Genomic DNA, 17,397 nt, shown 5'->3' on the forward strand with positions numbered 1-17,397 from the left:
ATCAGGACAGTTCCTGATAAACATTACTGTAACTTCACGAAAGGGGTCATCTAGAGTTTTTCCCTGTCTCTTCAGTCCTTCCCCAGTAATGTCAATAGCATTGTGCAGCCTAATCCAATAGTCGAATGACTTCTCGTTTAGCAATGGCAATGTGGTGTAAAAATCTGCCAAAGGCATGCACGAATGCACAGTGTCACTAGTCACTACAATGTTGTTTGAGCAGGTCAAAGACTGGCTTTTGACCCTTACTGAGGTCGATCAATGGGTTACTTCTCAGTCCAACCTTCACCACATCACTCTGCCCTGCAACTTAGTCAGTACTTCGTCAGTTTGGTCTTTCAAGGGCACTTCACGCTTCTTCAAGTACTCTTTTACACTCTCCACCCGCTCATCAACAGAAATGTTCTCCTCCCCATCACCTCTGAAATATGGAGGCTCATTGACATCATGCTTAACAACCAAGTTAACTTTTGACAGTTCACTCATATTGAAAGTTGAATCACTTTGTTTGTTTTGGCCAAAAACCCCAGATTCAAGACAGGTGACTATGTTCTGGCCAATGCTGCTGCCTATTTGTTTCACTATGTCATTAATCAGGTTCACTGGCACAGCATTTAAATCAGATAATTGCACAGAATCATCAGAAACAGCACAAGACTGAGACACAATAGGTGTCTGCACATCAACACTTCTTGTGTGAATAGGGGTTGAGAAAAGTGGACCTATTTTATCAGCCCCACCAATCTAATGTGTATGAGCCAGAGCTTGTGAGCGAAGCGGAGCGGTGTGACGCTCCGCTACATTTTCCGCTCTATGGACGTGCGCTCCACTCAGTTGCTCTAACCGAGAATTAATGAATTAACGAACGAATGAATTCGTGGCAGTTAAGCCTAAACAAGAGAATTCGTGGCCATAATTTAGACTAAACGAAAAAATTCATTCTTAATTCGTGGCCATAATGTAGTCCTAGCATAAAAGAGAACTAGCCTATTCTAAATTTGTGGCTGTGATTTTGTCTGCATGTCATGATCGGGGCTCCGTACAACCGAATATAACCTTAGCCTACCTGTTTATTCATTTATTATGGTATGTAACTAGCTCACCTTTTGCTGCACCATGTTTGCATACATCTTCGTGCTTTCTGTAATCAATATGAATCTGTACTAACTTTAACAGTCTCCCCGCACTCCCTCTCAGTTTCTTCTCCCTGCTCATTCTTAACTTTGATTTTTACTTTACATTTATGTATAAGGCTTGCAACTTCGTTGAAACAATATCTGAACTCCATAACTGCTCTACTATTCTTGATCTCTACAGATTCTTGATCTTGAACAAGCAAATCACCAAACGGCATTCTGGGTTGAGCGAGTGGCACTGAGCGTATTGAGCGAGCGGAGCAGAATCTTCAGAAAGGCGCTCTGTGCTCTTAAGGAAATATTACCACTCCGCTCTGCTCACATGCTCTGGTATGAGCAAACCTCAGTACCCCTCTCCCTCTTCCCATACTGTTCTGAATATTAGAACCCTCCATATCAGATGAAGTCACAATACTTCTTATAATTTACTTTTTTTTTTACAATGAAAAAAATCTATAAAATTTAAATCAACAATATAATTTAGAATTCCAGCGGTCAACACTAAAATAACTCAAGATAGTATTTAAAGTCCTTTGAAGAATGAATTCAATTCACGGATCAAGATATTTCAGTCCACTAAATACTAAAGACGTTTTAACGAATCAGGTATCCAGTTCACAGTTTATATGTACAGATGGCGAACCTCTCATCCACTCAGTCACGTTGCAGTGGTCCTATCCCCCGGTCACGCCTCCACTCGCGTGCAACATTGGTCCCACGAAGAGTGAAGCAATGGTCGCGGCACCAGTTGTAGCGGTGTGTTTTCTGCATTGCGTCGAAATGAAAAACAGACTGCGAAAATTCTTTTCATCAGGTCCTCATTTATTCTGGATAACACAAACTAATATATATGAGGACTCGTGCAGCATTTAAACCAGCGTGCGGCAGCAATGCACGACGCTGAGAAAGAGAAGATATTAAAAAGAAACTTAAATAAAGAAACAATCAATGAAACATCTGAGTGTGCATCACATAGGGTCTTTAGATCACAATCATACATATGTATCATGTGAATTAATCCGTTACATGAAATACGCCCTAATTGAATCCCTGCAAAAACTTGTGCGACCTACCGCTGTGACGTCTCATGCAGACTGGGAAGCAGCAAAGTGCGCCAACCCCCCCCAAGTCAGCATGGCCGCAGGAAACCCCAAATATGGTCATGGCAAGTGGAATCACAAAATCATTTCCTAAATACACACCTGCTACACTGGCACATTCAGCTTTATCCTGCAGTACAGGGGTCTGGTCTGATTTAGGGAAAGAAGGAAAAGAGAATTGTTTAGAGCTATGACAACGTAATAGTAGAAGAAATATTGAGATACTTTAGTAAACTACTTTTAGTAACTACTAATACCTCATTGGGGACTACTAGTCATATTTAAAACCTTAGCTAAAGGGATAGTTGACCCAAAAATGAAAATTCCAAACCTGGAGGGTGAGTAAATGATTACAGAATTTTCATTTTTGGGTGAACTATCCTTAAAGTAAAAGTATTATCTTAAGTATAATCTAATATACTTAAGGTTTTGAGAGTAAAAGTAAAGGTATACAGTATTGTTCTGAAAAATAATTCATTAGGATGGTTTTGCATTAATATTACTGCTGCACTACTGTGTATGTTAAATTACTTCTGAATATGTTCAAGGTTATTAAATTTAAAGTGGCCTACTAAATATACTGTTGGGTAGTTTAATCTACAACAATGCATCATGTTGTAAAAGACCATATTTTTGTAGTGTTGCTGTCCTGTGAGGGAAAAAAAAAGAAAACTTAGTACTTCATATTTGTACGAGTATACTTAACGAATGTACTCCCTTACAGTCCACCTCTGATTATTTTGAAAATGAAAGTATCAACATTTTGTCAGAATATTAACACATTTTTGCTAACTATATCAAAGGCTGCATCTGAAGGGCTCGGACCAGTCAAACAGAGCACTGTTCAGCTGTGACAGCTGCCGCTGAACATTGAGCTGTACAATGCTCTATTTTTTTATTCACAGTTTTATTTTTATGCTTAACTGCCTAAAAAATCCAGGTTTCAAACCTGTCTACATATGATCACCATGGTCAAGACAATAAACTATATAAAATCGCACCTTTGTAAGATATCAGTCAGCATTTGAACTGCTATGAGTGTGTGTGTGTGTGTGTGTGTGTGTGTGTGTATTTAGTAGTTTTTCATATGTATCATTACATTATTCAAGTAAGCTCCAAGCCAATTCCTGCTTTTAAAGTTGTAATCCGACAGCAGCAAAAGGACGCAGCAAAAAGGACGCAGCAAACCAGTGTAACTTACCTGGCCTCGGTCTTGGCTAAAGCCCCGTTCACACTACAAGCGACACGCAATGGCAAAGTGACACAATCCCATTCATTTCAATGGAGAGCTGGTGATTTCTGGCGACTCGAGCGACAGCGGCCGTTGGCAACCGGATGGGGCGTGTCCAGCGACGCGAAAAATTTCAGGGGCAAGTTCAAGCTCAAAGCGGTGTGTACCGTTTTTGTCGGGGCTGAACGCATCCCAGAATCCATCAACTTTATGCAAATGAAGAGCGACTTTCGGGAGCGACAGCCAATAGGAAAGAAGACGGTAGAGCTCATGTGATCGTTCTCCTCTCGTCGCCGTAGATAGACATACGCAATGGAAGAAAGTAGGCTCTGTTTCTCATTCATTTTTGTTTGTATGTACGGATTTAATATAGATTTAGATTATATTTAGTCTTTTGCCTCCAAAATGTTTGTACTTAGCTGCAAGAAACCTGATTCGCTGTCAAGGCAACCAGTATTGAGAACGCCCACTAGCAACCTCATCGCCAGCCCCTGGCGACTAGGGATGGGCGATACCCCTTATTTTGTTTTCGATACGATACCGATATTTTTCAAGGCAGTATCGTCGATATCGATACCGATTCGATACTTCTGCACTAAACTTTTAAATTATGAAATGTATTAAATTATTAAATTACTAAGAGTAAAATGGGTAATTTTGAAAATGAAAGTATCAACATTTTGTCAGAATATTAACACATTTTTGCTAACTATATCAAAGGCTGCATCTGAAGGGCTCGGACCAGTCAAACAGAGCACTGTTCAGCTGTGACAGCTGCCGCTGAACATTGAGCTGTACAATGCTCTATTTTTTTATTCACAGTTTTATTTTTATGCTTAACTGCCTAAAAAATCCAGGTTTCAAACCTGTCTACATATGATCACCATGGTCAAGACAATAAACTATATAAAATCGCACCTTTGTAAGATATCAGTCAGCATTTGAACTGAGGTGTGTATTTTGGAGTTTTTCATATGTATCATTACTTTATTCAAGTAAGCTCCAAGCCAATTACTGCATTTAAAGTTGTAATCCGACAAAGGACGCAGCAAACCAGTGTAATTTACCTGGCCTCGGTCTTGGCTAAAGCCCCGTTCACACTACAAGCGACACGCAATGGCAAAGTGACACAATCCCATTCATTTCAATGGAGAGCTGGTGATTTCTGGCGACTCGAGCGACAGCGGCCGTTGGCAACCGGATGGGGCGTGTCCAGCGACGCGAAAAATTTCAGGGGCAAGTTCAAGCTCAAAGCGGTGTGTACCGTTTTTGTCGGGGCTGAACGCATCCCAGAATCCATCAACTTTATGCAAATGAAGAGCGACTTTCGGGAGCGACAGCCAATAGGAAAGAAGACGGTAGAGCTCATGTGATCGTTCTCCTCTCGTCGCCGTAGATAGACATACGCAATGGAAGAAAGTAGGCTCTGTTTCTCATTCATTTTTGTTTGTATGTACGGATTTAATATAGATTTAGATTATATTTAGTCTTTTGCCTCCAAAATGTTTGTACTTAGCTGCAAGAAACCTGATTCGCTGTCAAGGCAACCAGTATTGAGAACGCCCACTAGCAACATCATCGCCAGCCCCTGGCGACATGCAGCGACAAAAGTCACTGCTAGTGTGAATGCAGCTTTAGGTCATTCTCGCAATACCGAGTGACCAGAGACTTTCAGCACTGCCTGATGTTACAAACCTCTACATGTTCTTTCTTCTGTTGAACACAAATTAAGGTATTTTGAAGCATGTGGACAAACAGTTGCTGGTCAACATTGACTTCCATTGTATTTTTTTTTGTCATACTATGGACCAAATACTGTTTGGTTACCAGCGTTTTTCAAAATATCTTATGCTCAGCAGAAGAAAGACTCACACAGGTTCAGAACGAGATGAGGGTGAATCAATGATGAAGTAATTTTCATTTTTGGGTGAACTATTGCTTAAAGATACCATAATCACAACTAAAAGATGCTGTGTTTTGGACAAATTTGGTATAACTCGATCCCAGAATGCATTATGATGTCAGGAATTGTACCATAGTTACATTTTTAAAAACAGCCTGTTCTATACACTACACAGACATGCAGTTTGTTTTTTTTGTTTTTTTATATATATATATATTAAGATTCACAAATGTTTGTATTCAGAAACTACATTAATGGAGCTGTACAATGCTCTATTTTTTTTATTCACAGTTTTATTTTTGCTAACCTGTCTACATATGATCACCATGGTCAAGACAATAAACTATATAAAATCGCACCTTTGTAAGCTATCAGTCAGCATTTGAACTGCTATGTGTGTGTGTGTGTGTGTATTTTGTAGTTTTTCATATGCATCATTACATTATTCAAGTAAGCTCCAAGCCAATTCCTGCATTTAAAGTTGTAATCCGACAAAGGATGCAGCAAACCAGTGTAACTTACCTGGCCTCGGTCTTGGCTAAGCCTGAGGTACATCACCGTCTCCTCCATTATGACGTAAAACATAAAAACTAAAATGAGCAATTCTGGCTCCACCTATCCTGGCAGGATTATCCTCTCGTCAGCTCTCCTCTTGCACCGTTGCTATGCGACAGAGTGCTAATCGGGAACCTCTGGTGTCGCAATTAGGAAATCCTGCGAAGGCAGAGCGTCCTTCATGCACTTCAGAGGGCCCTTCGTGCACTTCGGAGGCCTGGTCTTCAAAGTCCATGGCCTTCGAAGTGTGCACACTCAACTTTGGGACACAGCTGTCTTCAAGATCACTAGAAACTTACAGGCAGGTGTGTTTGATTAAGGATCAGCTAAACTCTGCAGGACAGTGGCCCTCCAGGTCCAAAGTTGACCAGCCCTGGTCTAGAATATGGAACATCACATTTAAACCTGTTAACTCTAGTCAGCTGCCTGTGAAAACACCATTTAAAGGGGACAGTTCAACTAAAAATGAAAGTTCTGTAATTTACTCATCCTCAAGTTGTTACAAACCTCTACATGTTCTTTCTTCTGTTGAACACAAATGAAGGTATTTTGAAGAATGTGGACAAACAGTTGCTGGTCCACATTGACTTCCATTGTATTTTTTTTTGTCATACTATGGACCAAATACTGTTTGGTTACCAGCGTTTTTCAAAATATCTTATGCTCCGCAGAAGAAAGACTCACACAGATTCAGAACGACATGAGGGTGAATCAATGATGAAGGAATTTTCATTTTTGGGTGAACTATTGCTTAAAGATACCATAATCACACCTAAAAGATGCCTTGTTTTGGCCAAATTTGGTATAAATCGATCCCAGAATGCATTATGATGAGCTCAGGTGAGATCTGAGGTGTCAGGAATTGTACCATAATTACATTTTAAAGTACAGCCTGTTCTATACACTACACAGACATGTGTATATATATATTATAGTGTTACAAGCTGATTGTGCATAGATAGGTTCCCTGAAGTTGCAAAGACTAAAGTCTCAAAACCAAAGAGATATTCTTTATCAAAGTTAAGACTCTGCCACGCCCCCCTAAAACGGCTCGTTCTAACACGCCCCCACATATCTACCTCACTATGTGGAAATATTTGCATAATATATTATTATATATATATTATCGCTCTCTTCCGCTATCTTCCTACTCTTCCTACCGGTCCAGTTTATCAACACTGCCTGTATGCCGTGTAAAAAAGGCTTGCATATGCTGTGAATAACCCCAACATGGACAAGGAGCATGATGGAATGAGCAAACAGACACCAAATGAAAATGTAAATTCAGTCTCTGACAGTAGGTGGCACTTATTGGAACAGCAGTAATTCAGAGGTTTCCAGAGTTACCCTTGTAAACACAGCAGGCTACTCTACTTTCTGTTTCTGATACGCTGGTCACAGAGAAGAGAGTAATGCTGCGTTCCATTTGTACTCGGAAGTTGGAAATTCTGAGTTCCCAGTAAGAAATTTTAACTGGAATGCCCTCCCAAGTTGGAGTTCCGACTCGGAATCTTGGAGGAATCGCAACAACTCCAACTTCAGAATCCAATATGGCTGTTCAGTGCATCAGCAGAAGAGAAACGGTGGTAATATATTGTTTATTGGCACTTATGTTTGTCTGTGTCTCAAACTCAGTGGTGCACACTATCCAACCCACTGATCTATATAATGACTGGATTGCTCATTGTGTTCTAAACTGGCATTCGGCTGTGAAACCACCGGAAATGTAAGTAACACACTGATCCAACAAACTCTGACAGACTTGGCTGTTGGAGTTTGTTGACATTTGTCTGTGCTGTGTGAATTGGCCTTAAGTCCATAGCATTTGTAGTCCATGTTATTTCTCTGATTAAAGTGCATATTGCAGGTTAGAGACCCAGTGAGTCAATGTATAGAAAGCTAATGTAGGAACTAGATTTAGTTTAAAATATACTTATACTGTGTGTGTGTGCATATATATATATATAAATATATATATATATATATATATATCACACACACATATATATATATATATATATATATATATACACTATCTTATGCTCATCAAGGCTGCATTTATTTGATCAAAAATACAGGAACAAATTTTATATTGTGAAATATTATTATGATGTCAAATAACGTTTTTCTATTTTAATATACATTAAAATCTCATTTATTTCTGTGATGCAAAGCTGAATTTTCAGCATCATTACTCCAGTCTTCAGTGTCACATGATCCTTCAGAAATCATTCTAATATGCTGATTTATTATCAGTGCTGGAAACTGTTGTGCTGCTTAATATTTTTTTGGAACCTGTGATACTTTTTTTTCTGGATTCTTTCATGAATAAAAAGTTAAAAAGAAGAGCATTTATTTAAAATAGAAATCTTTTCTAACAATATACACTACAGTTCAAAAGTTTGGGGTCAGTAAATTTTTATTCTTTCTTTTTTTGAAAGAAATTAAAACTTTTATTCAGCAAGGATGTGTTAAATTGTTAAGTGATAGCAAAGATTTATATTGTTAGAAAATATTTATATTTTGAATAAATGCTGTTCTTTTTAACTTAATTATTATTATTAAAATTAACTTAATAATCAAAGAATCCTGAAAAAGTATCGCAGTTTCCAAAAAAAAATATTTGGCAGCACAACTGTTGCCAACATCGATAATTCGAATAATAAATCAGCTATTAGAATGATTACTTAAGGATCATGTGACAATTTATACTGGAGTAATGGCTGATGGAAATTTGAATAGACATTTAGCAGACGCTTTTATCCTAAGCGACTTACAAATGAGGACAATGGAAGCAATCAAAATCAACAAAAAGAGCAATGATATGCAAGTGCCATAATAAGTCTCAGTTAGCTTAATGCAGTAAACGTAGCAAGGTTTTTTTTTAATCATATAATAAATAAAAAGAAAAGAGATAGAATAGAAAAAGAATAGAGCAAGCTAGTGTTAGAGCCCTTTTTTGCGTTTGTTACTCAGAAGAAGTCAGAATTATAATTGTATAATAAATAAAAAGAAAACCAATAGAATGCAAAAAGATTAGAGAAGCAAGTGTGTTTTTTTGTTTAGTTTTTTAAAGAAAACAAACAGTAAATAAATAGAGTGCAAGTCTAAAAGGGGCAAGTTTTTTTAATTTTTTTATAAAGAATAGAATTAGAATAGAGAGTGCTAGAGTTAGAGGGTCAAATAAAGATGGAAGAGATGTGTTTTTAGACGATTCTTGAAGATGGCTAAGGACTCAGCAGCTCGGACTGAGTTGGGAAGGTCATTCCACCAGGAGGGAACATTTAATGAAAAAAAAGTCCGTGAAAGTGACTGTGCCTCTTTGAGATGGCACAATAAAGTAACATTCACTTGCAGAACGCAAGCTTCTATAGGGCACATAAGTCTGAAGTAATGAATTTAGGTAAAGGGGTGCAGAGCCAATGGTGGTTTTGTAGGCAAACATTAATGCCTTAAATTTTATGTGAGCAGCTATTGGTAGCCAGTGCAAACTGATAAAGAGAGGTGTGACGAGCATTCTTTTTGGCTCTTTAAAAATTTATCTTGCTGCCGCATTCTGGATTAATTGTAAAGGTTTGATAGAAGTGGCTGAGTGCCATAATAAGTCTCAGTTAGCTTAATGCAGTAAACGTAGCAAGGTTTTTTTTTAATCATATAATAAATAAAAAGAAAAGAGATAGAATAGAAAAAGAATAGAGCAAGCTAGTGTTAGAGCCCTTTTTTGCGTTTGTTACTCAGAAGAAGTCAGAATTATAATTGTATAATAAATAAAAAGAAAACCAATAGAATGCAAAAAGATTAGAGAAGCAAGTGTGTTTTTTTGTTTAGTTTTTTAAAGAAAACAAACAGTAAATAAATAGAGTGCAAGTCTAAAAGGGGCAAGTTTTTTTAATTTTTTTATAAAGAATAGAATTAGAATAGAGAGTGCTAGAGTTAGAGGGTCAAATAAAGATGGAAGAGATGTGTTTTTAGACGATTCTTGAAGATGGCTAAGGACTCAGCAGCTCGGACTGAGTTGGGAAGGTCATTCCACCAGGAGGGAACATTTAATGAAAAAAAAGTCCGTGAAAGTGACTGTGCCTCTTTGAGATGGCACAATAAAGTAACATTCACTTGCAGAACGCAAGCTTCTATAGGGCACATAAGTCTGAAGTAATGAATTTAGGTAAAGGGGTGCAGAGCCAATGGTGGTTTTGTAGGCAAACATTAATGCCTTAAATTTTATGTGAGCAGCTATTGGTAGCCAGTGCAAACTGATAAAGAGAGGTGTGACGAGCATTCTTTTTGGCTCTTTAAAAATTTATCTTGCTGCCGCATTCTGGATTAATTGTAAAGGTTTGATAGAACTGGCTGGAAGATATATGTATAATGTGGGGTTGGGTTTTTCACATGACACATAAATGATATATTTCAAGGAGTCAATTCTGCTGTTTTCCACATGCACCGCAATCTCTGGCAGTTCATTATAGTGTAGTATAATAAACATATCCTATCACACAGTATTTAAATCCGGAACAAATTAGCTTTTTTCGAGATTAATGCAGATATTTGTGTGTGTGTATTCGGCAGTTCTGAAATATTGATTTAATGTTATACACAGTAATTGTTATGCTTAAATTTAGGCAGAACCTTAATTTTGTGAGGTGCACGGCACCAGTTTTTTTATTTTAGTTATTGTGAAGTGAGATAACGGTGTATAACATTAAATAAATATACATATATAATAAAAACTAAATTCATTTTTTGCTGTAACTAGGCTAAAATGTAAGTCATTCTAAAATAGGAACCAAAGCGCAATTCTCTATTAGTCCTATAGATTCAGTTTTCTATGTATTCTGTAGCTTATTGTGGTGATGATAATAATAATAATAAAGATAATAATAATAAAAAAAACATCTGTGTGGAGTTTGTATGCTCTCTCTGTGTTGATGGGTTTTTTTTCAATTATTGAGAAGTGAAAGGAATGAATAGCCTCTCTTTGCGCAGACACAAAGGCCTCTTAGCAAAGTTTTTCGTATTTGAGTTCGTGGTCACCAGAATCAATGGCACGGATAAACATGAATTATTATTAGAATATTCCTGTCCCTGCTCTCTTGGCCGTATAGCAGGCTCATAATTGTATGGCTGTGGTCCGCTATATGAGTATGAATAAACATTTACAATTCCCTCAGTGTCCGAACTGTCATTGCGATTCATAGTTTTCCTATTGTTTAAATTGACCGCACTCCCTCCCGTTACGTCACTTCTGGTTTTGACGATTTTCAGAAGCAGAAGTAACATTTTCTCACAAAAACGACTCCTGAAGCCTCAAGCAGCGTATTTATAAGAATATTTTAAACAAAATATAGTTCCTACATAATTTTTCTTTACATCGACTCACTGAGTCTCTAACCTGCAATATGCACTTTATGATGCGTGTATTTTTTTATGTCCTGATGGAGCAATATCTATTTCAGACTCTTCAAGATTGTGCAAATTCTATGGCGATTTACAAGCATTTCAGTTTGCATAGGAGTAAAATGTTATGTTATGTATGTTTAAGTAATTATTAATTTAACCAACATTTAAATCATTAACTGCTTCAAAATGCATGCTGTTAACGAAATCAGTTGAAACATTTGCAGTTAGCCTACTGTACGAATAAAAACAATAAAACAACATAATTACATAAACGGTAAATGTACAAGGTGAATTAATGTATACAAATCATTAATCTTAATTGACATTTTGTGAGCACTTTGTCATTTGAAATGCATATGTAAGAATGTACAGGGATACTTCAGATATACTTCAGGAATTATTCTGAAATACTAAGGACTCAGTTCACTTCCAGCGACTCAGCATCAGTGTGGAAAAGTCTGAACGAGATCACCAACTACAAGGCACCATCCCCCAGCACTGTGGAGAATCAACAACTGGCAGATGATCTGAATGAGTTCTACTGCAGGTTTGAAAAAACACCCCACACCTGCTCTGAACACCTCTCCACACAACCATTCGCACCATTCACACATCCTGCAACCCCCCTCTCCCCCACACCTGTGAAGACGATGTGCGCCAGGTCTTCCGGAAGCAGAAAACTAAAAAAGCACCAGGCCCAGATTGTGTTACACCACCACCCTGTCTGAAATCCTGTGCTGACCAGCTGGCCCCCATCTTTACACAGATCTTCAACGTATCACTGGAGCTGTGCGAAGTCCCTTCAGTGGAAAACACATTTTCCCAGATGCCTTGGCATTAGGTTGTTGCTATATGAGATTGCTATTTGTGTAGATAATGTTTATTCAGGGTCAGTGTATACAGATAGATACATTAGGCACATTATCTGTATTCACAGTAAATGCTTATTTACTATTCCATACCAGCATCCTTAGTGACCACGATTGACTCCCCCATAAACTGCTAACTACCCATTCATTGCTTCATCCAGTCTGTTGCTCATTTACTTGGCATTCATTCAGTTAATACCCATTTGTGTAGTAGCTTGTAGCTTCTGTTTGATTATTGATCCAATCTTCTTGGTAGTTTAGTCATTTCCCCTTTGTAATTTAATAAATTTCCTTAGTAGTATTTAGTGAGTGTGATATTCTAATCTTTTTGTTAATAAATATTTTTTTTATTGCCACTGTGTTATTCTTGTATTGATAATTAGAGGCTCTACAAGCCTGCCAGAATCTCACTTACCCTTCAGATTAGTCGGATGGTAAACTCCCTCCAATTTTTATAATTCTAATTCTTTATTGTCAAGGTGAAAGGCCTTGGCTGGTTCCCCAATGAAGGGAGGGAGGTGCCATCTGATACCCACACCCACTATAAGTGTGTGTGGATGCTCTATATAATATTTTGTACACTGCAATACCAAAACCCATCACAAATCCAACCTCTATTTGTGGACATGATACTGTGGTGTTATCTGTGCAAAAAGTTCTAAATCGACTTGTATTGCGAACAATTGATGGATGCGTACATCTTGGTTTTCTGACTTCTGTACTGGAACACGGTCCACTTAGGTGTGTCATCATTCCCAGTTCCGACATCCAACTTCCGAGGTAAATCGAACGCAGCATAAGTATGATTTTGATCAAACATCAAAGACTGATATGTGTAAAGTTCTTAGCCATGCAAAGCTTGAAATAATTAAATGATAGTCAGAATTAGTTTTATGGATTTTTTTTTTTACCTTTGTTTTTTACATATGTTTTTTGTTGTCAAATACTTGATGCACCATGCTTTTATGGCCCATTTAGTGAAATGGTGAGAATATGGATGGTGGAAAAAAACGGCTCAATATTATTCAGATGTCAAACTTGGTGCAGTTATTCATATGGCCAAAATGTGTTTTTTTTTGTTTTTGTTTTTTTTACAACAATATGAAATTCAGTAGACTATGCCTACAATGATGATTGCGAAATGAACAAATAAATGTTCCTCAAAAGCCTGTTGTATCATTTAATACATACACTGTAAAAAAAAAATCGGTGACATTTACGGTAAAGTACCGGCAGCTGTGTTTGCCAGAACTTCACCGTTAAAAAATATGGTAGCAACATTTTAGGTTTTACAGACTTAACTTAAAGGGGTCCTATTATGCTCTTTTACAAAGTCTTGATTTTGTTTTGGGGGTGTACTAGAACATCCTCTCATGCCTGGTGGTTAGAAAAACGCATTATTTTTCACATAATTTACATTATTAAAATACCTTTCTCCCCAGGCTGGCACAAATGGCTCGATTAGTTCCGGCTTTGATGAAGGTCCACCTTCTGAAAAACTAAATGTGTTATGATTGGTTAGCTGTCCCAGTGCGTTGTGATTGGCGAACAGCTTAGACGGTGTTTCAGTACTTCAACGCCTCTTGCTCCGTCTTTCAACAAAAACTTTTTGGGCGAATCCGGCAGGCACTGTACTCCCTCATGTTGTGGAAGCTGTCCTCAGTAAAATGCGCATGACACAATAGCAAATTGGGGTTATAATGCTCAGGAACAGAGTTAAAAAATAAATAGCAACCACTGTTTCCTGACATCATCTGCTTTTGGAAGCCCAAACAAAGACGTTTGGGCATGGAGGTGAAAAAAACAACGTTTCAGGCGGTCGCGCACTGGACAAGAAGCGCAGCGTCGCGTCTTTAAAATTCAAATACATTATTTTCTATGAGTGTAGGCAAACCGTTCGGCGTCTGTCCGCGGTGCCCAGCTACGTCGTGTTATACTTGTAAGAATTGTTCTAGACATGCCGAAAATGTGAAGCTACAGCACAGCAGCTTCTTCGTTTTCTCTGATGCACTAACTCTGCAGCAGCACTTCTTCATCGTCGTCTCGTCTGATGCACTCACTCAACCAAGCATTCTAACCACAACCTCGCCCCTCCCCACCCCCCAACCATTCGAATTTCTGTAACCCCAACCTCGCCCCTCCCCACCCCCCAACCATTCGAATTTCTGTAGGCTGGAATTATTTGTAATGATATTCCAATGAGCCACTTTGTGATATCAAAAAGCCCGGAAAACAAATGCTGTAGTCCAAACGAGCCATTCGTTGCAGTTCTTGAAAAGGGATTTTTTTTTAAACGAAATATCTCCCTTTGGAGTGGACTTTGAGATTTGTAACTTTCTAAATATTTTTTTATGCCCAAACATACACACTACACACTGACTAAAATTTAAAAAGTGAAAAAGCATAATAGGACCCCTTTAAATTCACAATAAAATACTGTATTTCATTAACTGATGTAATGTTAATAAACCAACATATTGAAGTACTAACAGTAATTTAAGTTTTGAACCATTGTAATGCACTGATAACCACCAAAAACTGGTGGTAATGAGAAAGTCACATGATGAACCAAAGCTCATCACAAACAGCTTTTCTATGAGCTGAGGAGGGCAGTACTTATACATAGAAGGTTCACAGTGTCATTCACACAAACACTAAACCCCATAATGGTGACACACATGCTACTGAAATAATGCAATAAACATTAATTTAACAACATTAGATGTAAGATTAAACCCTAATGTACACAACTGATAAGAAAAAACTAAGAAACATGTTATTTCAACAAAAAAAAAACATCAAATATGAAGTGTCATGCAGGGAATTCTGGGAGTGTCAATTTACGGTTTGTCACTGTAAATATTACAATGACTTTTTCTTTTTCACTCTTTACAGTATTTTACTGTATAATTACATTAAAAGTAATTACATTTATTCACCGAATATAGTATGTAAACTTACTGTTAACCAGTTAGGGTTAGGGTTAGGACAGTCTTTTACTGTTAAAATCACAATAATTTTTTACAGTGTACATTTTAACATGGTTTTGCTAATGCTAATGATTTTACTCATGTATTAGAGATTTTTAAATAGTTTTGATCATGTTGATAATTTAGAATTTCATGCATTAAATATGATTCAGTAGGGTTAAGAGGACAACACTTAAAGGGATAGTTCATACCTACGTCCTACGTCATCACTCTCTTGTGAACGTGTGTACAACAGTTAGTGGAAGCTAGAGATTCCGGTTTATAAAGTTTAAAATGGATATTTTTCTTACACAAACTCTTCGCTTCACTTCAAAAGGCCTTTATTAACCCCCCCCCCCCCCCCCCACATAGGTTTATTTTTTTGTTTTCTCTTTTTATAAATCACGGAGCCCAATGTTTATTTAGCGCAGAAAAGTAATTAAAATGCTATAACAATGTTGTATGTGTTATAATCAGTCAAAAATCATAAAAAGTCCCATGAAATCTTGGAGGGACTGTGTTTTACCCTATTTCATTGTGTTTTTGTGCTTATTAGTGTTGTGAAGTTTAGCAGCTTGTAAATTTCAAACTCTCCTGGACTCAAATGAGGAGTGTCTGTGTGTGTTTGAGCAGCTGTCAATCACAGATCCTCTTTTCTCTCTCTCTCTCTCTGTGCAGTTGAGTTTGACTCCAGCACAGTTGATGTTGCAGCAAACGCAGGCGCAGCTCCTCGCCACAGCCGTGCAACAGTCTGCAAGTCAACAGACCAGCACCACTGGAGCCAATATCTCTGCCTCTGCGGCCACGCCCATCACACTGTCTCAGCCCATTCAGATCGTGTCTGTAAGTGACATCTCACTGTCCAATCAGATTCCAGATTACTGACACTCCCTCTAACACTGGATGCATTACTTTTGTCAGAGCATAAGCATCTGTCTCAGATTGAGAATTGCTGCTCATTCACAACTGGTTCAGTCCTTCAAAACAAAATACTTTATTTTTCTGGTGCCCACTTCTGTTAGTAAGACAGAATAGTGTTTAAACTTGTTTAAGGTCAAAGAAATTAATACTTACGGTGACCGGGAGGGGACATGTTCAGTTAACTTATTTTTGTCGTGGTCACTACATATTAACTCGTGGGAACGTGATAAAATGTCGTGGCCACGAGATTATTTTGTCGAAGTAACGTCATCCTTATGTCGTGGCCACGCGATGTGAAGTCATGGCCTCGAGATCCTGTTGAGGGAACAACATCCATTTCTCGAGTTTAATGCCAGGAGTTTGATGCGTAAACAAACCTGTGTGACCATCGTAACCTGCGATTATCAGAGATGGATAAACATTTTTATCAATCCCGTAAATTCGTTAACTGATTGTGTCTTTTTATTTAATATTTGTATATTATTATTATTATGTGTGTTGTTATTATTATTAAACTGTAATATAATATTATTATATTAACTGGTTTAGGGCTATATTTTTATATTTATTTTTGTATTTCCCCTTTCAATTGTATCGCTTTACCTAATTAACGTTCTAATTATTATTAATATGCTACCATATATTTGCCTGACAGCTATGCCATTAAAGTTTTGACTTTATGATTGTGCCAGTGTGTGACGATAAATGAGCATGTTGTGTTTTCATTTGCAAATTCATTCCTCAACTAAATTATAGTCTATTAATTAGCTAAAATAAAATTAAAATAAATATATGCTAAATTCAACCTTAAAATGACTGCATAATCAAAGCTTTATTGGCATTGTCAAGCATTTACAGTAGGTAATTATTTACAAAACTATTCAGAACGTTAAGTAAAGAGATCGAAAAGAAGAGAAAATAAATCAAATACATAACAAATATAAAAATACAACCATAATAATAATAATTATTATTATATACAAATATTATGGAAAAGATGATCAGTTAATGGAGACTGTGGCATGGATAAAAATGTTTTCTTGTAGTTTCTTGTATTTTATTTTATGTACTTTATGTAACATTTATTCATGATAAATTCATTCGAATGCTGTCTACATTGTGCGCAATACAGTCCGGTAGCCTAGGCCTTTGGTTAATATAATAATGTAATAATTTCTATAATAATTAATATAATTTCTAAATTCTTAATAAAATATTAACTCTGATCCTAGGTTGCTATGGTCATGCAGGTTTGTTTATGCATTAAACTCATGGCCACGAGAAAAATATGTTGTTCCCTCAACATAGCATCT

General features: G+C 37.2%; 1 protein-coding gene and 1 long non-coding RNA gene across 2 annotated transcripts in view; both read left to right on the forward strand.

Annotated features, from left to right (window-relative positions):
- Nucleotides 1-4,991: 4,991 nt before the first annotated feature.
- Nucleotides 4,992-14,274, forward strand: LOC107551093 (uncharacterized). Its single transcript, XR_001604725.1, has 3 exons — nucleotides 4,992-5,105; nucleotides 6,227-6,232; nucleotides 14,264-14,274. It is a non-coding gene; the product is annotated as an uncharacterized lncRNA (long non-coding RNA).
- Nucleotides 14,275-15,865: 1,591 nt separating this feature from the next.
- LOC107551091 (POU domain, class 2, transcription factor 1-like) overlaps nucleotides 15,866-17,397 on the forward strand; it is a 45,204-nt gene continuing 43,672 nt past the window's right edge. The window contains exon 1 of the mRNA XM_016232583.1: nucleotides 15,866-16,006. Coding sequence (XP_016088069.1) covers nucleotides 15,866-16,006 — 141 coding nt within the window. The remainder of the gene's footprint in view (nucleotides 16,007-17,397) is intronic.

The sequence above is a fragment of the Sinocyclocheilus grahami genome, unplaced genomic scaffold, assembly GCF_001515645.1.
Source record: "Sinocyclocheilus grahami isolate Dianchi unplaced genomic scaffold, SAMN03320097.WGS_v1.1 scaffold414.1, whole genome shotgun sequence".
NCBI classification, from domain to species: Eukaryota; Metazoa; Chordata; class Actinopteri; order Cypriniformes; family Cyprinidae; genus Sinocyclocheilus; species Sinocyclocheilus grahami.